At 50.2% G+C, this 23,483-nt stretch overlaps 1 protein-coding gene across 1 annotated transcript in view; it reads right to left on the minus strand.

Moving 5' to 3' along the window:
• Positions 1–8,288: 8,288 nt before the first annotated feature.
• LOC146823266 (C-C chemokine receptor type 8-like) overlaps positions 8,289–23,483 on the minus strand; it is a 75,332-nt gene continuing 60,137 nt past the window's right edge. Inside the window, exons 2-3 of the mRNA XM_085606639.1 lie at positions 15,035–16,913; positions 8,289–9,359 (exon numbers count right to left, since the gene is read on the minus strand). Of these exons, the coding sequence (XP_085462765.1) occupies positions 15,831–16,913 (1,083 nt within the window). The 3' untranslated portion in view covers positions 8,289–9,359; positions 15,035–15,830. The remainder of the gene's footprint in view (positions 9,360–15,034; positions 16,914–23,483) is intronic.

A 23,483-nucleotide genomic window follows, 5' to 3' on the forward strand; every position in this document is an offset into this window, starting at 1 on the left:
TCCCCCCCGGTGTGTCCTGCTTGCCTCATTCCCGGGCGGCCGAGGGAGTGTGCTGACTGAGCGCTGGCAGCCTAGAACATGGCGCCCATCATCCCCGTGATCTGCTGCTGAGGTGCCGGGCGGAGGGGGGGACCCCGCTGGACTGCAGGTGTGGCGCGGAGCCCATCGGGGCGGTTGCTGCTTGTGCTGGTGGGGGCCGTGGCCGACTGTATGAGGAGCCCCAAGGCCCGCTCCTGCAGATCGACCAGCGAGCGTTGGCCTCCGGAGGGATGTCTGCTGGGCCCTGGTGCCGGTGCCGGGCCGACCAAGCTGGAGGCTTCGCGCAACTTTGAACCCCGGATGCAAGGGACGGCTGTGGTGGGCATTGACCGAGTAATGGGCGCCGGCTACAGCTGGTAGGAGATGGGGAGTCGACGCACACATCTGTGGACCCTTCTGTGGCTGGACGGCGCCAAGGGCCTGGCGGGCCGGAGCTGTGACTGATTGGGGTACGAGCGAGGCCTCTGGTGTGACGTGAACTCCGGTGGGGTCTGCGGCGGCGCCTGGGACGGACGTGCTGGCTGCCGGGGACTAGTACCTGAAGTTGGACAGTCGCTGGGTGTCCTGCCCCGGATCAGGGTGGCAGCGTTCCGGACCACCGGGGTCGCGGCGGCAGCCTCGCCCGGGGGCATTGGAGCGGGTCAGCGGTGGAGTCAAGTCAGCGGTGAGTGGTGGTCCGCGAGGGCCGGTGGCGGTGATAGCGACGGACTGACCCCCGTGTGGCACAGTGAGAGCCTGGTGTTAGTGGCGGGGGCCCGGAGAGCAGCGCAGACTGCGGTGGTAGAGCTGGCCCTGGTGGCGCTGTCGTGAGGTGGAGGAGCGGGCCTTTCGCTGCAATGGGCCGCAACAAACAGACGACACCAAACCAAACGAACCACATCGATAAATACACTGTCAGCATGGGTCGAGACGACGATCAGGATGGTGGGGATAAGCGTTGCGGGGCTACTGGGGAGGGGTCTGACCCGCCGCTCAGGGACATTATGCTCACCATACAGGACATGCGGGGGGCCGTTAAGGAGATGCGCGGCACCATGGAGCCTAAACTGGACTCAGTAACGGAGGAGGTCAACCTGCTCCGCGCGGACTTTCGCAAGATGTCGGATAAGGTGGCGGAAGCGGAGAGTGGCATCGGCAGTCTCCAATCCAAGACTAAGAGGCTCGAGGAGCAGGTGGCCACGCTGACGAAAAATCAAACGGACATAGCAGCCTGCCTGGATGATCAGGAAGGGAGGGCGCGGTGCAACAATCTCCGCATAGTAGGGGTCCCGGAGGGCATGGAGGGGCAGTCCACCGATTGCTTCGTGGAGGACCTTATACTAAAACATCTCAAGCCAAAACGCCTGTCAAACTTTTTCTCGGTGGAAAGGGCTCATCGAGCGTTGGGGGGGAGGCCCAGGCCAGGGCCTCCGCCGCGCACCATCATTGCCCGCCTCCTAAACTACAGAGACCGCGACGCTGTGCTGCAGGCGTCGCGGGTGTCTGGCGACCTGCGGTTGGATGGGGCTACAAGTTTCTTCCCGGACTTTACCTTGAATGTTTGAATGTACAGCGCCAGCGAAGGTCGTTCGAAGGGGTCAAGAGGGCCCTGGGAGAACAGGGACTGAAATACATGATGTTGTACCCAGCGCGTCTTAAGGTTATAGACGGAGAAAAAGCGGTGGAAGCAAATGACTGGATGGAGGGTTGGCGCACCGTGGACCGCCCGGGCGGGCTGCGCAGGCCGGCACACCGTGGCACTCACCAGGGCAGTCGGGGTGGCGGGTCCCCAACGCGTGAGTTACGGCCGCATGAGCAGGCTGGCCCTGAGTGAAGGAGATGGAGTGATGCCATATGGTTGCCGATAACTGTGTAGGTGGGGCAGTGTTGGGTGTGGGGATCCTGGCCTCGGGAGGTCAGGGGACGGAAGGGGTCTGTGGTTCGTGGCTCGGATTGCCTCTGTGGCGTGGGGGCGGGGGTGGATGTAAGGCCTGGAGGGACCGTTCATGACTCTGGTGCTAATCCGGGGGAGGAGGGCCGATTGGGGGGGCGGGGGGGACGTTGCCTACGCTCCGTCAAGGGGGTGGGTGATCCGAACAATAGGTATATCTTCTTCTGCGGTTGCAGATTCAGGTCCCCTCTGTTATGTTGATTCGGGGTAGATGGGGCGACAGGCAGTCTGCAGGTTTTTCAGGTGGGTGGTTGGCGGCCCACGTAGCAGGGAGGCAGGGAGGGGGGTAAGGGACGGGGTGGGGAGGGGGGTGTTGGGGAGTAGTTTAAGTTTAGCTCAGGATGTCCTTCAGTCACAAGTACTGATGATACGATGTAATGGCAGGCGGTGGGCGCTAGGTGGGGGATGGGGGGGCAGGACCTGATTTGGAATGGGTGACAGAACTAGATTACGGGTCTGGACGTGGAACGTCAACGGGTTGGGCAACAAAATAAAGAGTATGCTTGTCCTACAACACTTGAAACGGCACTCACCGGATGTGATACTTCTTCAGGAGACCCATCTTTGACGATTAAAGTTAAATCCGGGTCACCGGATGACCCTATGAGACCAACTCAATTTCGGAAACTTGCCGAGTGTTGCTACCCGGCTATGCACAGTCTTATTGATCTCTCTTTTAGCACCGGCACTGTCCCCATTGCTTGGAAGCAGGCTACTGTTATACCTATCCTTAAAAAACCTTCCCTTGACCCCACAAAATCAGAGCATTACCGACCCATCTCCCTTCTCCCTTGGATGGCCAAATTAGCCGAAGCTCACGCGAACCGCATTCTATCTTCTCACCTGCAGGAAGCTAACATACTGGATAAATCCCAGAATGGATTCCGAGCGGGCCACAGTACCGAGACTGCTCTCTTGGTGGTGGTGGAACATATTAGGAAATTGTTGGACCAGGGTCAGACGGCGGCACTGATCCTACTGGATCTTAGTGCCGCCTTTGACACGGTCTCCCATCATATCCTTTTACAGCGTCTTGGGGAGGCAGGAGTTGGAGAGATGGCACTTGAATGGTTTCGCTCCTTTCTTACGGATCGAACCTTCAAGGTATCTTCACCGCCCTATGTCTCTGCCCCTCGCCCCATTCTTCAGGGTGTTCCGCAGGGTTCGGCTCTCAGCCCTACCCTATTTAATTTGTATGTTCAGCCACTGGCGGAAGTAGCCCACAGTTTTGGTCTCACCATGGTGTCATACGCCGATGACAAGCAGCTGGCGGTGGCACTTAATGGTGATTCCAATATGGATGCTTCTACCTTTCAGTCAGCTCTTAAGGCAGTGGCAGGCTGGATGGCGAAAAACAGACTTCAACTTAATGCCACCAAAACCGAGGTTATCATCTTTGGCAGGGAAACTGGGCTATGGGGAGATCATTGGTGGCCATCGGAGTTGGGTCCTGTTCCCATTCCTGTAGCTGAAGTCAGAAATCTTGGCGTGTGGCTCGACGACAAACTTTCTTTCACTCCCCATACCAAACGCGTAGCTGGTATCTGTTTTGGTGCCCTGCAGTGCCTTCGGCCCATTTTTAAATTTTTTGATGCGGATACAAGACAGATCATAGTTCAAGCTCTGGTCCTCACTAGATTGGACTATGCCAGCTCTCTGCTTTTGGGCGGGAATCAGGCAGAACTAGCTCGCCTTCAGCGGGTTCAAAATGCAGCGGCCAGGATGCTGGTCGGCCTTCCTAAGTTTGTCTCTGTCAGTCGTACCATCCAAGATCTTCATTGGCTACCAGTAGGTCAGAGAATTAAGTTTAAAGCTCTCTGCTTAACTTTTAAAATTCTTAAGTTGGCCTCCCCTCCTATTCTTACTCATACTATCCGTCACTATGTTCCTTCCAGAACCCTCCGATCTGCAGGGTCTAATTTAGCCATTGTTCCGCGCTTCAAAAAAGCGAGAATAGGTGGACGTTCTTTTTCGGTGTTGGCAGCCACCCTCTGGAACTCTTTGCCTGCCACACTTCGTTCTATCCCAGACTTGCTCCCTTTTAGGAAGTCATTAAAAACCTTCATATTTTCCACAGCTTAGTCTCTTTCTTCTCTGGTTGTCTCTGCGGTGTTATGTTTCTTTGTCTCCAAAAGCGCCGGGACGCCTCTTGGCTGCGGCATCCGTGCGCTATATAAAAATAAATAACATAACATAACATAACATCTGCGGGGTAACATATGTAGGGCGCTAGACCGGTTCGGTCCTCAGATGGTGGCTCATTCGGGGTTCACGTCCGGGTCCAGAGGGGTGGGTATCCTCGTTCGCAAGGCCCTTCCTCTAGTAATCACGGGCACCTGGGTGGAGGACTCGGGCTGTCTGGCGGCGGTGGCGTTCAGCTGGGAGGGGCGTGCAATAGTGTTGAGTTCCTGTTATATCCCGCCGGGGTTGCACTCACAGTCGTACGTCAAGTTGGGGACCCACATTGCAGATCTACCCCGGGGTACTCAGGTTCTAGGGGGGGGGACATGAATGCAGTCATGGACGCGGATCTGGACCGCTCTGGGGAGAGGCAGGGCAATAGAGTTGGGCTTGCGGGGTTTTATCACATCGCTGGGGCTTTGGGACGTGTGGCGTGTCCACAACCCCTCCCTCAGGCAATATACCTTTTATTCGGCCAGGCATGGGTCTTTCTCCAGGCTAGACCATCTCTTTGTGCCGGGGGAGCAGCTGGCGAACTTCGTGAGTCCTTGTGTCATGGCCCGGGGTATCTCGGACCACTCGCTGGTGGGGGTCACTATCCAGGGGCCGACATTTGACCGATTGGCTTTTCCCAGGATAGACCCGTGGTGCCTTTGGGACAATTCCATAGTGGGCAAGTTGAGGGAAGGGTCCAAACTCTACTTCGAAGAAAACCAGGGCTCGGTCGACACGTCATTGGTCCTATGGGAGGCATATAAGGTGGTTCTGCGGAGCCAGGCCCAGGCGCTGATTGGCGGGCAGAAAAAGGAGGAAACGCTCCAGATCCGACAGCTTGAGGGCGAAATTGCATCCCTGGAGAGGGAGGCCGGCGGGGCTCCCACCATACAGCAGCGACATGACCTGGCTCTGAAACAGAAGGAGCTGCGGCCCCTGGCGGAGGGTGAGGCGCGTGCGTACTCCTTGGCCACACAGCATCGGATATATGATGCGGATGACAAATCCATGAAGCTACTGGCTTGGCTCGAACGTAGGGACCGGGAGCGGTCCTGGGTAGGGGCGGTCAGGGATGAATCAGGGTCTTTGCCCACTACCGGTACGGAAATAGCTGAGGCCTTTGCGTCATATTATGCACAGGTTTATACTCCGGTGTGCACCAGAACGGAGTTGGACTGCGCGGAGTTCCTGAGTGATTTTGCCTTGCCGGCTTTGTCTAAGGAACAAGCAGACAGCCTTGAGAGCGACCTATCGGGGGTGGAGCTGGGTGAGGCACTTAACTCCCTTCAGGCGGGGAAGGCGCAGGGGCCTAATGGGCTCCCTGTGGAAATCTACAAGCAGCAGGCGAATATAGTTTTAGATCCAATGAGGAAGATGCTCCTTGAGGCACGAGCCAGGGGGGTGCTGCCACCGGATCAACGGGAGGCCACGATTGTGGTCATCCACAAGCCGGGTAAGCCGGCTGATCAGTGCTCGTCATATCGACCTATCTCGCTACTCAATGTAGAGGCCAAGGTCTTGGCCAAGGCGTTGGCGACGCGTTTGCTAGCGGTCTTGCCCGACCTGGTGCATGTGGATCAATCCGGCTTCATGCCGCATAGAAGCACCCGACTTAACCTTAGACGGCTGTCCGGGGTGCTGTACATGACAGAGGGAGAGGACGACTCCCAGACGGCGTTGATGGCGCTGGACGCCTCAATGGCCTTTGATAGCATTGAGTGGCCGTATCTATTCATGGTCCTACAGCGCCTGGGCTTTGGCCCGGTCTTTTGTAGCTGGGTGCGCCTGCTGTACGCGCAGCCGGTCGCCAGGGTAAGGGTGAACGGGGCGCTGTCCCGTGCATTCCCATTGCGTCGAGGTACCAGGCAGGGGTGCCCACTGTCTCCCCTCCTTTTCGCCCTGGCATTGGAGCCGTTGGCTCACTGGATACGTAGGGATCAGGCGTTTTGGGGCCTTGCAATGTGTGAGGGGTGGGAAGAGCGTATCTACCTGTACGCTGACGATATTGTATTGTATATGGCTAGGCCGTACCATTCAATGGCGCAGGCGCTCCATCTCTTTGCCTTGTTTGGCAGCTATTCCGGTTATAGGATCAATTGGTCCAAATCGGTGATCTTCCCCCTCTCGGGCCCTGCCCTGCGGATTCCGACCGGGTGCTCGGCTCAGGTGGTGCCAGAGGGCTTTAAGTACCTAGGGGTGTATGTGACCAGAGATAAAGGGGTTTTCTTTCAAAGAAACTTGGAACCACTTCTGGCGCGCCTAGCAGCGGATGTCTCCCATTGGCGATCCTTGCCTCTGTCCCTGATGGGGCGCGCGGGGCTCTTTAAGATGATGGCTCTACCGCGCCTCCTCTACATCCTGCAGAACTCGCCATATCCGATCCCTGGGGGAGTGTTCCGGCGTATTGAGCAATTGGTGCGGACCCTGCTTTGGGACGGTGGAAACCCGAGAATAGCGTTGCGTAAGCTCACAAGAGGGGTCTATGACGGGGGGCTGGCCCTCCCAGACGTCCGTCTTTACTACTGGGCCTCCCAACTTCAGGTGGTTAATGAGTGGGTGTACGCAACAGGGTCGGAGCCTGCATATAGGGTTGACAGACATGTTATGCCAGGGGGAAACTGTGAGCAGTTGTTGTATTCAAGGAGAAGGTGTAGGGACCTCCCATCCCACACAAGGGTGGTCATACAGTGTTGGCGGGAGGCCAATCAGTTTCTTGGGTGGGCGGGCACCCTCACTGGTCGGACGCCGCTCTGGTTTGGGGATCAACTACCAGAGGTCGCCAGTTTGTCCGGTTTCAAGGGATGGCGATTGATTGGGATTGACTACCTGGGAGATGTATGGAAGGGGGGCGCCTCTAGATCCTTCGACTACCTTCAGAAAGAGTACCATATGCACGGCACCCAACACTTCCACTATCTACGTCTCACGCATGCCCTGCGTCCCTACCTACGCCTGGGATCCTCACTCCCTGAGTATTCTCCCTTAGAGGACAGGCTTTTGCTTGACCCCATTCCGGGGAAGCTAACGGCCACCATCTACCGTAAGCTCATTAACAACATGCCTGACCCCCGGTATCCTTGCGGGCGAAGTGGGAGGGAGATATTGGCGGTCTGGAGGAGGAGGACTGGCAGGAGGCCCTGGAGGACCCCTGCGAGATTGCCATCCGGATGCGGTTTCGCCTTATCCAACTTAAAATCCTGCATAGGGTTTACTATCCGCGTACCAACCTATTTTCCTGGGGCAGGGGACTGTCCCCCCTGTGCGGGAGGGGTTGTCGGGAGGAAGGCACGTTCTTTCACATCCTGTGGGAATGCCCATGCATAGTGCCATTCTGGACCAGGGTGACGACCACGATGGCGAGGGTGGTGGGTGCACCGATCCCGTTGGAGCCCCGGTGGCTGCTCCTACTGATCAAGGGAGAAACAGACTGGTCCAGGTATCAGGAGATTTGGCTGGCTACAGTGGCGGGGGTGGCAAAACGGAATATTGCGAGCGCCTGTGGGGCGGCTGAGCCGCCGCGATGGGACCAGTGGCTCAGGGACCTGGACTGGTGTCAGAAAGCGGAGGAAACTGTCTACAAGTCCAGAGGGTGCGTGAAGAAATGGAGGAGGGTGTGGGGCCCATGGTGCAAATACCGAACCTCGGGAGGCGGGGGGGGCTAGTTGTAGCGGGACCCTTGGGGAACTCCCCCGATCCTCACCTCTGTAATGTCCTATTGATGGTTCATGAGCCTTTTGACCACTGTTATGTCATGTATATGATCTTGAGCAATGTTAATAATAAAAAGAATAAAAAAAAAAAAAAACACCATGTTACACCAGCTGAACATGGTGAATAATTTGTACATTCATGTATTTAAATAGATCAAATGATAGCTCTTTCTTGGCGTCCCATGAAGAATATAGGCAAATACAATTAATAGGCCATGCAGTTACCACAAAATATTTCATGCTATCATCACAACACCTTTCTAAAATTCTCCATTGTAATTACGTTACTTCAAAAATCCATACAGCAAGGCAAAAAATAAACTAAAATGAACCTGAAATCTGAATTAAATTTAATTGTCTGATAATTGATAATATTCATCCCGAGAAATCAAAATAATTGTTGAACAAACCCTTCTATCAGATTTGGCTAAGTCTTTGTGGTTTAAGTAAACTTTTACTTCAATAATCTGTCCAAGGAACTACGCAAAACATGAGCATTCTAATGGCAATCAGAGACCATTGATAAATGTACCTTGCTGGCTGCTGCTTCAAAAAAAATCTTACGTCTCTAGATAAAGGGTTAAAAAAATAAAAGCGAAGCTTGTTTATTTCAAACCCCTTGCATGGCCAGTAACGTGTTATATATTTCCATGTTGTCATTGTGAGTTTCTTGTGACACTTACAAACCACTTGGTGTAGGCTTTGTGGTTTATGATGTCTACAGAATTCCACAATTGCAATGCACTATGATGATCTACACTTACCCGTCCTCTCTGTGGAAACCTCTGAAATTCACTGAAAAAAAACAAGGTTGAAGTGACTGAGTTCTAGGGCACAACCAACAAATCCCTAAAATGTGCCTCATAGTAAGCTATCCAAAGCATAGCCTGCACCCCCATGATCCACTTTTCATAGCCTACCATAACTGGTTAATTTTATAGACTTTAAGGACCTCATTTACGAAAAGTGTTGCTTCGCTGCGGCAAAAAAGCGATGCAACACTTTTCACTTCACCCTCCTGGCAACACCATGGATGCGCCGTATTCACTCTACGACACTCCATGTCCCAAGGATTGACAGATACATCAGGAATCCTGACGTATCTGTTGGCGTAAAACTCACACATTGCTGGAGTTGTGTCGTAAGCATAACGCAACTCCAGCAATGTATGGGGGAGGCTTAAACCCATTGCACTGCGTCACCCTTATGCCTGCTTTGAGGCAGGCGTACGGTTTCGACTCAGTGGCATCCTGTAAGTGGTGCAGTGAAATCTGACTGCACCACTTCTACGAGGCTTTCTTGTGGGGGAACACCCATCCTACATACATTATACCTGACGCAGGTATAATGTGGCGCAGGGGTTTAAAAAGTGACGCATCTGCCTAGTGCCACTTTGTAAATATGGCGCAACGTGACGCATTATTTCCGCCACCGGTGTCACGAAAAGTGACACAACGGCAGCACAAAATTGTCCCCTTAGTTGTTGCAATGGAACTATAACATTACTGTAGGACTTGGCCCTTTTTTCCCTCATTTGTTTTCGTTTTTGTAATATTGCTGCAGATTCAGGGAGCCATTTTAGCTACCCCTGAAACTTCTGTCTGAGGGCCTGGAGCACAAAATGGTGGCCACCTGTGACATCACCAGCATCCCCTGGAACCTACCAGCACCTTCCAGAACATTCCAGAACCCTGTGACAGTTGGAGGCGGTTTAGAATGTTGGGAAGCTAAGACAGAGAGTTGGCAGTTGGAGCTGGCAGTTGGCACCTGACTGGTGAAGAGTGAGCAGCAGAAACCTGAAGGAGGAAGGAGTGAAGCAGCAGGGGTGGAAACTTGTGCCTGGAGTGGGGTCCATAAACCCACCCTTGATACTAGTCCCTACTGACTGAGCCCAGCCTGGAGCCCTGTGTGGGAAGAAGCAAGAAAAACCATCCTAAGGACCTGGACAGCAGGAACAGGCCTTAGAAACAGAGAACAGCAAGATCCTGACCTGGAAACTGGTTTCCCTGGAGTCCGACGTCGAGTAGCCTGAGACCTGGAGCCCGGGGTGGAGAAGCGGCGCTGACTGGAAAAGCAGACGTCGTACCCGGAGCCGCCAGAGGTCGAGAGAGGGCGCCGTCAGAGGTCGTGAGGAGTACCAGAGGTCGAGGAGGAAGTCACCCGAGGTCGAGTGAGCGGCGTCATCGGAGGAGTGAAGTCCGCCCTCCGGAGTCGTCGGAGACCAAGGTGAAGTGTACCGGAGGTCGGGAGTGAGGATCGCACTCCGGAGTCGCCGGAACCTGAGAGAATCGTGCCGGAGGTCGGGAGTGGAGGTCGCACTCCGGAGTCGCCGGAAACCTAAGGAGAGGAGCACCGGAGGTCGGGAGTGAGGATCGCACTCCGGAGCCGCCGGAAGTCGACATCGAGTCAAGGCCGGCCGACGTCATCGAAGTTGAGGTCGCCATCGGACCGGAGCCGCCCGAAGTCGACATCGAGTAAAGACTGCCCGACGCCATCGAATCGGAGGTCGAGATCGAGCCGAGGCCGCCGACATCGAACCGGAGCCGCCTACCGGCGTCGTCAAGAACTGACATTGTGCCGAGGCCGCCGACATCGAACCGGAACCGCCTCACGGCGTCGACACGACTCCAGCGGCGTCGGAGCATCAGAAAAAGGGCAGTAAGTGGAGTAGAGGGCGCCTAAGGCCCTGTGGAGACCTGAGAGACTGCTCTAAGGGGCTAGGGAGGTGCTGGAACCAACCTGACTGTGCCAGGGGTGAGCTGGGACTAAACTAGAGAGGTTGTGTGGAGGGAGAGAGCCAGGTCTCTGGTATTCCCCCCTTGATCTACCTCAGTTTAGGCCTCAGCCTTGTCCAAGCCAGGGAGTAGACACCCCCAAGCCTTCCACATCCCCACAAGCTGTGCCTGGGCCAAATCAGCCCTTAGGAATTCAAAAGTGATCTGATTCTATGAGTGTCACTGTCAGCTTTTAAGTATTTATTAGGGGCACTGTATTTATTGTATTTAACCTATTTATTGCTTCACTGTATTTATTGGTCCACAGTATTTATTGATGCACAATATTTATTGGTTTACAGTAATTATTGCCTCAGAATATTTAATTGCCTGTATGTATTGCACTTATATTTATGCCCTCATTATTTATGATCACCCCTATTTATTGAATCATTAAGCCAGTATTTATTTGATCTGCACTATCTAAAAAGTTTGTATATTGTGATTGTTATTTATTTATCCAATCAGCAACTAAGAGAAAAAGTAGATAAAGAAAGATATTTTCATAATTTTTACGGTGTAGAGTCGTTTTTGGAACGGATGCACGCATGGTTATTGTTTGGGTATGTCGTATGCTTAGCACGGAGCCTGATTCCTGACCACTCGAGCCAAGCTACCACACTGTATGTCCTGGAAGTACCCCGTTACCACCAACCCTTACCGGTGTGGGAGCAGAGTATTTCCAACATAATTGGTGGCAGCGGTGGGATAGAGCTGTGCATACGTATACTCAACAGTAACTGTGGGTAGTCCATAGGCCTACACCGGGAGTTTTCTCAAAGCGGCCTTCCTAATTGTGGGTTTTTTTTTTTTCCAAATTTACTCTGGTGGTGGGAGGAGGTATTATTAAAGGTACCCCCCTGCATTGTTACTGCAAATAACTGTCCTCTGACCTGAGTGGGCAAGATGGAGTTTGTACTAGAAAATTTAGAAACGTACACTGTGGCCCAACTCAGGGAGTTTTGCCAGCGGGAGGGGGTGTATTGTCCCCCAGGAGCAAAGAAGGGTGCACTCCAAACCAGCTTAAGGGCTTGGGGGGAGGCACGCCGAGAAAGCAAGGCTGAGGAGGAGGACAGGGATAGAGAGCCCGACAGTGAGGGAGCTGGTTTGTACCAACCTGAGGTGGGGAACCTGTCAGCGGGGCCCAGGACACTCTCCAGGAAGGGCAGCAGTGCCTCTAGCGGTGGCTTGTCTAAAGTGGAGTTAACAGACCGGAGGGAGAAAAGACAGCTCACATGGGACTTAGCAAGGCTGGAGAAAGAGATGGAGGAGAGAAGGATGGCGCACGAGCTTCGGATGAAGGAGTTGGAGCTGCGTGCCCTCCAGATGAGTGTGTCCAGCGAGGACACTGGTGGCAGCATACCGGAAGCTCCACAGGAGCTAGAAGTTTATTTACCCCAGGATGACATCACCAGGGTGTCTGAGGAGGCATTGGGGTGGGAACCTGAAGGGGGTAGTGCAGGGATCTCCCAACCCAGCGAGGTGAGAGAAGTGGCAGATAGCCCAGCTAGGTCCCAGGGAGAGAGGGTTGTAGGGCCTCACGACCTATCTGTAGGAAGGCGTGAGACGGGGAGGTGTCCCGAGGTGCCCCAACCGAAGTCTCAGGGCCTGGAGAGTTCCGCAAGGGAGCCCCAGGTTGGGAGCCTAGGCTGTCCCGATGTGCCCTCCAGTGCAGGGGAGCCCCTAGTGTCAGGAGGACCCAGGGCGACTGTAACCAGCGCGCCTGAGGTTCTGGGGTTGGCCCAGTTTCAGGGTTTAGGTCCTGGGCTGGGATGCCAGGCTCAGGGGTTGCCTGACCTGGCGGGTGGGGCCTCTGTTAACCGGGTCCCCCCGAAATTGACTTCCAGGGGTACTTTTCCCGTTCGGAGGGTGCTGAAATCTGGAAGGGGGTGCAGAGGGAGGAAGGTCTCGCCTCGGGCACCGACTCAGCCTAAGGGTTTAGACCCTAGGTTGAAGGATCAGTTGAGGGGTCAAGGCCCTAGACTGAGGAGGAAGTGTTGGTCTGAGGGTGCCTCGCAGGGTAGGGTGAGGAACCCCAGAAGGAGAGTTAGGGGGAGGAGAGCCTCGCCCCTGAAGGCTGGTCAGCCTAAGGGTGTGAACCCCAGGAGGAAGGACCAGAGGCAGTCTAGGACTGCAAGGAGGAGGACCGGAGTGGTCAACGGGCACTACAGGCCTGGGGCTACTGCCCCCCACTCCGCGAGATCACCCGGGCCAGAGACATCTGGACGGCCCAGGGGCCGGTCCTGGCCACAACTAGCTAGGGAGCCCCAGTGGGGTGGTTTTGTTGGCCCAGGGAGGTTTGTTAGGGAACCATTGGGTTCCAGAGCGGAGGAGAACTTGCGGGAGCTCCTGCCGTTGCGGGCCTGCGTCCACCTTTTCTCGCCCCAAGCAGGGAAGACCATCAAGGCATTGATCGGTCTACCCTGGCTTTTGGCTGGAAGGGGGTTGTGTAGGACTTGGCCCTTTTTTCCCTCATTTGTTTTCGTTTTTGTAATATTGCTGCAGATTCAGGGAGCCATTTTAGCTACCCCTGAAACTTCTGTCTGAGGGCCTGGAGCACAAAATGGTGGCCACCTGTGACATCACCAGCATCCACTGGAACCTACCAGCACCTTCCAGAACATTCCAGAACCCTGTGACAGTTGGAGGCGGTTTAGAATGTTGGGAAGCTAAGACAGAGAGTTGGCAGTTGGAGCTGGCAGTTGGCACCTGACTGGTGAAGAGTGAGCAGCAGAAACCTGAAGGAGGAAGGAGTGAAGCAGCAGGGGTGGAAACTTGTGCCTGGAGTGGGGTCCATAAACCCACCCTTGATACTAGTCCCTACTGACTGAGCCCAGCCTGGAGCCCTGTGTGGGAAGAAGCAAGAAAAACCATCCTAAGGACCTGGACAGCAGGAACAGGCCTTAGAAACAGAGAACAGCAAGATCCTGACCTGGAAACTGGTTTCCCTGGAGTCCGACGTCGAGTAGCCTGAGACCTGGAGCCCGGGGCGGAGAAGCGGCGCTGACTGGAAAAGCAGACGTCGTACCCGGAGCCGCCAGAGGTCGAGAGAGGGCGCCGTCAGAGGTCGTGAGGAGTACCAGAGGTCGAGGAGGAAGTCACCCGAGGTCGAGTGAGCGGCGTCATCGGAGGAGTGAAGTCCGCCCTCCGGAGTCGTCGGAGACCAAGGTGAAGTGTACCGGAGGTCGGGAGTGAGGATCGCACTCCGGAGTCGCCGGAACCTGAGAGAATCGTGCCGGAGGTCGGGAGTGGAGGTCGCACTCCGGAGTCGCCGGAAACCTAAGGAGAGGAGCACCGGAGGTCGGGAGTGAGGATCGCACTCCGGAGCCGCCGGAAGTCGACATCGAGTCAAGGCCGGCCGACGTCATCGAAGTTGAGGTCGCCATCGGACCGGAGCCGCCCGAAGTCGACATCGAGTAAAGACTGCCCGACGCCATCGAATCGGAGGTCGAGATCGAGCCGAGGCCGCCGACATCGAACCGGAGCCGCCTACCGGCGTCGTCAAGAACTGACATTGTGCCGAGGCCGCCGACATCGAACCGGAACCGCCTCACGGCGTCGACACGACTCCAGCGGCGTCGGAGCATCAGAAAAAGGGCAGTAAGTGGAGTAGAGGGCGCCTAAGGCCCTGTGGAGACCTGAGAGACTGCTCTAAGGGGCTAGGGAGGTGCTGGAACCAACCTGACTGTGCCAGGGGTGAGCTGGGACTAAACTAGAGAGGTTGTGTGGAGGGAGAGAGCCAGGTCTCTGGTATTCCCCCCTTGATCTACCTCAGTTTAGGCCTCAGCCTTGTCCAAGCCAGGGAGTAGACACCCCCAAGCCTTCCACATCCCCACAAGCTGTGCCTGGGCCAAATCAGCCCTTAGGAATTCAAAAGTGATCTGATTCTATGAGTGTCACTGTCAGCTTTTAAGTATTTATTAGGGGCACTGTATTTATTGTATTTAACCTATTTATTGCTTCACTGTATTTATTGGTCCACAGTATTTATTGATGCACAATATTTATTGGTTTACAGTAATTATTGCCTCAGAATATTTAATTGCCTGTATGTATTGCACTTATATTTATGCCCTCATTATTTATGATCACCCCTATTTATTGAATCATTAAGCCAGTATTTATTTGATCTGCACTATCTAAAAAGTTTGTATATTGTGATTGTTATTTATTTATCCAATCAGCAACTAAGAGAAAAAGTAGATAAAGAAAGATATTTTCATAATTTTTACGGTGTAGAGTCGTTTTTGGAACGGATGCACGCATGGTTATTGTTTGGGTATGTCGTATGCTTAGCACGGAGCCTGATTCCTGACCACTCGAGCCAAGCTACCACAGTGTACGTCTGGGAAGACCCCATTACCACCACCCTTCCGGTGTGGGAGTGGGGTTTTTCTAACAATTACTTTAACTGTGTTATTTCACTGATTTCTGAGGTTTTTTTTTTTACAAACAAATGTGAATGAGCGAAGAGCTGAGCCGTTTTAACCATAACTAATCTTTAACAAAGTTTTGTCATTGAATTTGTGAGAGTTTCTGATGATTTACTGCACCCAGCCCTCAAGCTCATGTATTCCACAATGCCCCGCCCTCCACGCGGTAAACCCATGGTCGTGCGAGCACAAGGCCATGCCTTCAGCCAGTCACTATGGCCAGCTTGGGGTGCTGTGCTGGGCCTGGCCAGCGGCGAGGCTTTATGCTGGCCCTAGCCAGGCCTAGCTTTAAATGCTCATGGGTCTAAACCCCGCTTAGTATGTCCAGCCAACCCCTGCTGCAGAAGGCGGTTACCTACGCAGCTGAAAGATCTACTAGAAACTTGACATATCAAGATACGTCATCCGAGCTGTCCGCTGAATTTTACACTGATCCTTCAAACTGCAACAAAAGTATAAGTATTTTTTACGAAATGCATTTTCAATAGAAACTGCGACATAACCACATCATTTGTATATTTAAAAAACACAGCTTTGCACATCAGGCTGATAGTGCTTATTTATGTAAAATAAATGCGTACCATACACGAATTGCATAAATCATAATACAATCACTTTTTTTAGTAAATGAATGTCTAGTTTCCATCTATGAATTTCTGGTTTTCATCTGCCTTATCTATGGCTATTTCTTAAATTGTCTTTTATTTTTAACAAATTACAAGTGGTGAGTGGGTGCAATACATTTTCTTTGGTTTCAGATCAGTTTCCTTTAAATCATGGTGTCAGGAGTTGTAGAGTACAAGGATGTTGATCTTTCTGATGACAGCCTGTCCCGGGAAAAAAATGAAAAAGCAAGACATTTCCTACAAACGCGCACATTAGCCAAGTATTTGCGGCCCACGTGGGCGAGATACTTCTTGAACTTCTCCCCGACGAAGGCATAAATCACTGGGTTAAGGCAGCAGTGGATGAGCGATGTGCTCACCGTCACCTGCAACGCTTGGTCCAGCCCTTTCATGACGCTGCAATTGTCTAAGACCTGGAGGTCCTGTAGGCTGAGTAAAAATACAACTACATTGTACGGAGTCCAGAAGAGGAAAAAAACCACCACAACAAGGAGGATCAGCCGGCAGGCCTTCACCTTTTGTTTGTTTCTGCTGCCTTGGAGGTGTCTGAGTATGTGCGAGTTGCAGTAAATTAAAACGATGAGAGGAATCAGCCACCCCAAGATGTTGATCTCGAAATTAATGGCGAGCTTCCATTCTTTTTCGTATTCCTCTGGATAAATAGTGGCGCAGACCAGAGAACCGTCCTCCCGCTCCACCTGGTAGAAGACGAGCATTGGCAGGGAAGCTGAGACGCTGGCTGCCCAGACAATGGTGCTGACGATAATGCCCCACGTGGCTGTTCGCACCCTCAGTGCAAACACTGCATGCACCACAGCCAAGTACCGGTCCAGGCTGACCAGGGTTATGAAGAAGATGCTGCTGAAGAAGCCGATGTAATACACCCCAAACATGAGCTTGCACATCACATTTCCAAACATCCACTGGTCTACAGCATAGTGAGCATGAAAGGGCAGAAAAACAACGAAGAGCAGGTCGGAGATGGCGAGGTTCAGGAGGCACACGTCGGCCATGCTTTTCACCTTCTTGCAGATGAGCAGGACCCAGACAACCACAGCGTTGCCCATTAGGCCGAAGACAAATATAAGGATGTAGAGTGGAGGAAGGAACACTGCTCCGAATGTCCTGACACTTTCTTTGTTGCATGCTGTTCCAAAAACGTAGGAGTAATCTGTCCAGTATTGGGAATCTGTTGGTTGGACTGAATAGTCGATCCCTGTGAGTGCCTGCACAAACAAATGCAACATTCATTTTTTAAGATGTCCATATATGAAATGCAAAGCAAAACAGATGTGCTCTAAACAGCTGTTCTATGAAAAACACTCACATACTTCATGAACAGTTAGAATAACCATTGTTTATGTTCTATACATAATCACGGGGATAGTGTTTTTCCAGTGCTCATTAAGAAATCTGTTTTTGTTTTCTTCCTGCCCCATGTTCATTCCAATGTCACTTTTCCATGCGTTTGTTCCTGCTCTTAAATTCCTTCTTCGTACCCTCTCATTGAATCTGCTCTTTCAAGCCGCCTTTCATTATTTCTGTCAACTTCCTGCTTATCTATTTTCTCAATACCCAAATCCCTCATTCCAGCAGTCCCACCTATGTAAAAGATGTGCACTGATGGAGATATGTTTGGACCCCCATTAAAATTTGATTGTGCATATAAAAGGTTAGGGGTGGGCTTTTAGCACACCTACCTTCTTGTTGCTTATCAGACTAAGGGAAACTTAGAACATGAGATATATATAATGGGTTGTACAGGTCTTAGTTACTGCAAGCAAACTGCCCCTCTGTCCTGTTCTTTTCTTGAGATACCAAGAAAGGACTGGGTTAATACCTGTGTTTCACTGTCTGATATGAGCATGTTGTTTCTAATAGGTGAGAAGCTTGGTAGAAAGTTAATATGCATTCTGTTAGCTGTAAGGACTTTGGTGACAAAAAACGGTGCTGCTGTATGAAGAAGCAGTAAACTCGTAAAGAAAGCTCCATCTCCTGCAGGATGCACTGGCTCATTTGCATTTACAGTTCACAACAGGAATGAAGAGAATTTTACATTGTAGAGCTGTGTCGGTGGGATTTTGTGTTTATTTGAAAGCCAGCACTAGGAATTCGAAGCACTGATCTTTACTGAGCATGTGGGTAGGTCTTTGTTTTTTAAAGAAATGCACGGATGGTGTTCCTACCTGACAGTTGCAAAAGAGGGTATATGAAGCATTCCTGTTAAATGACCTTAGGACACAGGAAGGCTGTTTCATCTTAGGTGTATTCCAAAGAGATCCCATCCATGCAGCAGCAGGCATCAACAGAAACTGAACAAGTTTACTTCCAAATCTTCTCACATAGAATACGGTGACATCACAGATGACACCACTAACATTCCTAACCTGACATCTAATAATAACATAAGGCATATTAAATGTATGTCAGTACATTGACATACTACAGCATACTTTTGTATGCTGTTCAATGTGCACTGTAATATTACATTTTCCGTCTTGAGGGTGTCATGAGGCCTTCTGGGCTCACTTTGGTTCTTCATTTTAGGTTTACATTTTACACATTTTAGCAGACATTATTTAGCAATGTTATTTTTACACGTTTTGCTTGTGCTGGGGCCCAATTTCTTGTTTTCCATTTATCTCCAAGAACCCACTCTGGTCGATTGAACCTTTTTACTTGCCCAATAGCGTGGAGGGAGCAAACACAATTATCAGAGAATACTTTCCGCAATTTGACATAATTAAGGACTCGAAACTCAATCTCTATTGCTCTCGGGATTTTATTATCAACAAAAACATCTGCAGATATAGGCACCTTAGTACAAGGCACAACAGGTAAATAGGCACTAACACAAATGCTACTCTACAAAGAATCCGCATTCGACTAAATATAAACAAAAGTACAACTTCTAAAAGCATGAGGTAGATAACTACCAAGCCAATGTCAATATTAGGAATCATTCATCAAAAGCATCTCTGTCCCTACTCTATGCTAGATGACATCCCTGCTTAGCATTCCCTTAAGACCCAAGAAATCGTGAAAAGGTGTCAGAAGTGAAACTTCCTAAGAAGTCTTCACTTAGAGAGAGCTCGATCTAAAGTGCTCCTTCTAGCTCCTCGCCCACCTCTTCTCTGCTCAACCCATGGGGCGCTGTCCCTAATACAAAACCCCAAATCATAGAACACGCCCTCCGGCACACCTCCTCGATCAGGTCTTCTTCCATTAATTTTCCATCCAGAGCTGTCCATCCTCCATCGTCCATCAGCTTGGCCTTGGGTCCCAGACACCGTCCGCACTAGGAGTTGCGATTGGCACATTCCAAAGTACTCCCATGTCTGGCTTCCCCCATAATTCAACTCTTAGACAAAGACCTTTTCTACTAACGAACCAACTGTCCTTGCACCTGCGGTGAGATCATGGGATGGAGAAATACTTCGCATCTTTTAACTTTACAATTTACTGCAGCCCAAAACCTCTACCAGAATAAATCATTTGCGGCCTACCGCATTCAGCTAACATAAGAAAATAACAGGCCTTCCTTCTCAACGATATATGTGCATTCGGGCCTCTACTCGGTTAAACACGCTATTAAATCACATTCTAAGCATTAGTGCTTTTACTTTCATATACATGAATAAGCGACCTACATGAGTAATTCTAATCATGTCACACGTTTAACCTAATACATTGCATTTAACGAAAACTAATCGTCATGCATTTTACTGAATACATTCACAATATGTTTTCACATCTCTAACACTTCTATTTTGCGATATAGCTGATACATTTCTTAATACATTTCGCACGACACATCTAAGTATACATTGATTATATGCGGGTGCCAACTAACAGTGAATATGATGCACCCCTACAAATTTCAAAACCTTTAGGCGCTACATCACTTGCACAATATTATTCTGAGGAGAAGCTGTACATGTTGCTTGTTTTTAGAAAGCCTTTCTCAGTCAAGGCTAGGAACACAGAACAAGGTATCCTAGTGTTTGCATTGTCCATTCGGAGACAGCTTCTATCATCTATACATATCATTGAATCAGAGCTGTACGTCTAACACAGTGGCTTTTACCATATAAAACAGTATACTGCCTTTAAAGGTCAGAGAAGAGCACTCCGGTCATGAATGTCATAGAACGAATCCTGTGTTCGACATGCAGCTCTGCTGTTGCTGATCTACCATCCTGCAGAGAGGGATTGCCAGTCCTATTCCAGGTCGAGAACCTGGTCCAGCGATCAGGCATAGGGTACACCGATTATGCTCTCAGAGTAGGGGTAGTGATAGGTAGAAATATATAGTAATGAGACTGCCATGGTTGGTCTGTTTATTCTTTTCACCATGTTCATGATGCTGGTTGCATTGCTTTGTTTTATCTGCCTAATAATTGTAGCTCTTTTTTTGTATGAAAGATTATGATTGTTTCAATAAATGTATTGAAATGTTTATTTGTATCCTTCTTGTGTTTACTGTGGGCACGCATACGTAAACAAAATAAGGGGTAAGATCTGTGTCCACGATTCCCTTGAGGGTAAGAGTGTCATATTCCAGGTTGCAAAAATCACCTGCCACCCCAGGAAGGTTAGGGGTTAAGGTGAGGCATTGAGAGCTAGCTAGTAATGGGGCCAACAGTCTCTGATGGTGTAGGAGGACTCAGTCCTGCATTCTGAATTTCTTTCATCCTGATACGCAGTCAAACCTTTTCTAGTGAGAACCGTATAACAAGGAAAAGAACAAGCACAGCTCCACATTGTAACAGCTGTCGTCCTTAGTGTGGTCTTTTCAAAGCCGTTTTGGTTTTTTTCTCTCGTTTTGCTAATTCATTTTGTTGGCCTCAGGATTCTGAGCACTTTACCACCGCTAACCAGTGCTAAAGTGCATGTGCTTTAACGCTAAACATTATGACATTGGTGTATAGCTGATTGGCATATTTGTTGTACTAGTAATTCCCTTGTAAGGTGGTATACCATATACAAAGGGCCTGTACTTCAAATGCATCTAGTGGGCTGCAGCACTGATTGTGACACCCAAAGAAGTAGCCTTTCAAACCTGTCTCAGGCCTGCCACTGCAGTGCCTGTGTGTGCAGTTTACTGCCACTTCGACACAGCATTTAAAATCACTTGCCAAGCCTTAAACTCCCCTTTTATTACAAATAAGTCACCTCTGAAGTAGGCCCTATGTACGCCTTAGGGCAGGATACCATATAAGTAAAAAGTTGGATATGTACTTCTATGTTTTGAATTTCCTGGTAGTGACAAACAGCCTACTTCATTTTTCACTACTGTGAGGTACACCCTTCTCATAGGCTAGCATTGAGAATTCCTTAATACACTTTTAAGCTGTAATTCCTGATCAGAGAGAAGTAGCTTTTCATGTTTCATATGTTTGGAATGATAATTATAAATCCTCCGTAGTGGTGAATTTGGATTTAACATTACTGTTCTAGAAATGCCACTTTTAGCAAGTGGACATGTCTCTGTACTTACTGCTTTTTGTGCCTGACAGCCTGTTTCCAAGACAAGTCTGGGTTGGGTGAGAGCTACACTTTGTGCATTCCCTCTACACAGCCACAAACACAAGAAGGTGAGGCTCATCTGCATCCTGAGCACTCATCTTCATTTATTTGCATTCTGATGTTTCTTCCTGGGCAGGGAAGAATGTGAGGGGCGTACTTAGACTTCAATAGGTAGTGTCCTGTCCAAACACTGATTTACTCCCCACAGGTATCCTGGTAGATAGGACTGGGTTGAAAGGGATCCTTGTACACTTCAGAGAGTTGCTTTTGAAGTCCCCCCCTAAGGCACTTTTGGGTATAAGTACTGGGTCTCTGACACCCTGAAATCAGACACTTCTGTATCTTTAACTGAACGTCTGTCAGAAGCACAGCTGTGCTGTCTAAAGGACTAAACTTGACTGCTTTTCTGGAATTACTGCTTTTCTGCTTGTTGCCTGCTGCCTACTAACTCTGCTGAAGGAGAGCTGGACTCTACCTTCCCTCCAAGTTATCTCCAAGGGCTTGCTGGTTTGCCTCCTGTTTTCTGAAGTCTCGGGGACACAACAGACTTCTTACAACGCTGCTGGTGCTACTGGACTCTGTCTTCTGTGAGTTCTACCTTTGCTTGAGGTGCCTTCTCCAAGTTTTGGGCCTCAGAAGTGGCTCATTCCACAACGACATCGATGCAGCAGTGACTTATCGCTGATTGGACTGGACGCATCGCCTTCAACTCCACAGGAGCTCAACAACAGCGATTCTACAGCTGGTGCGACTCTACACCGAAGGACAGCGTGGCTCGACATCGACGCAGCACCTGCATCGTGAAGGGGTTTGGCCCCAAAGCTTCAATCAATGACGCAGATTGGCGCTGATACACACCTCCATCCACAGATCGAAAGATGATGCAACGCCTCCTCGACTACTTGCCTCGACGAAGTATCGACGTTAACACTTTTCTCCATCCAAGGTATTCATTTTGTTACTTTGTGTGCGTGTGTTGCACAAATACTTTCCACATTACATCTTTAGATAAGCCTGACTGCACAGGTTATCTTTTAGCCTGTATCTAGCTTACCCTAAATAGAGTGGTGATTCCTACCTGGCCTGGGTGCATACCTCAGCCAACCAGGAATCCCATTTCTAACAAACGTGTTTCCATTAAATGAAGTACAAAACTTTGCACAGGTGATGTTGCCAAGTATTAGCACCATAAGTTCCAAACTTTATTTTGACAAGGAAACAATAGGTATGAAAGTTAAACTTGGTGAAAGCTGGGACTGTATCTACATCAGTGTGCAGTCTCAGAACAGGTCCATGTATCTGTCTTTGACGAAACTGCACCATCAGCAGCATATACTAGGAAGCAATTAGACCTGTCAGTCTTAGGGTGGTCTTTCCCCAAACATTTTGTCTAACTACTCCTGTTTTTCTGAATACTTTTTTGGTGGCCTTAGGACTCTGTGCACCTTACCACTGCTAACCAGTGCTAAAGCACTTGTGCTTTTTCCATTAAACATGTAAAAATGGCTTAAACCCAATCGGCACATTTAATATAGCTTTCAAATCCCTAGTAAAGTGGTACTACATGTACCCAGGGCCTGTAAATTAAATGCTACTAGCGGGCCTGCAGCACTTTTTGTGCCACTTGCTTAAGTAGTCGTTTTAAACATGTCTCAGGCCTGCCATTGCAGCCTGTGTATGCAGTTCTGAACTGCCATTTAGACCTGGCAAAATAAACTTTTGCCAGGCCCAAACATTCCTTTTTAATACATAGAGGGCATCCGAGGTAAGGCCCTAAATAGCCCACAGGCTATGGTGCATTGCATTTAAAATGTTGGACAGGTACTTTCAAGATTTACATGTCCTGATAGTGAAAAACTCCTAATTTAGTTTTTCAGTACTGCAAAGTCACAGGATAACATTGGGTTGCCTTATTACATTTAATACGTGATAACATTTGATTGGGAGCAGGTAGGAAAGCCATGTTTGGTTTCTGAGGAATTGTAACCCTATTTAATTGTAAAGTCACAATTCTGAAAATGTCACTTTTAGAAAGTTGACATTTTCTTGCCTTAACCATTTAGTGACTGTAGCCTGTTGCTGGCTCACATGACTAGGTGCAGTTGACAGTTGGCCTTTGTGTATTCCTCCTAAATAGCCACATAATAGAGAATCTGGGTTTTGGCAGGATGGGCCATTGCTGGCAGGAGAAGGGGGCGGAGCTGACACCTGCCACACTTGTAATTCAATGGTGCTGGTCAGCACATACACCAAGGACTTCACGCAAG

This window comes from Triturus cristatus, chromosome 5_2, assembly GCF_964204655.1.
Source record: "Triturus cristatus chromosome 5_2, aTriCri1.1, whole genome shotgun sequence".
Classification (NCBI taxonomy): Eukaryota; Metazoa; Chordata; class Amphibia; order Caudata; family Salamandridae; genus Triturus; species Triturus cristatus.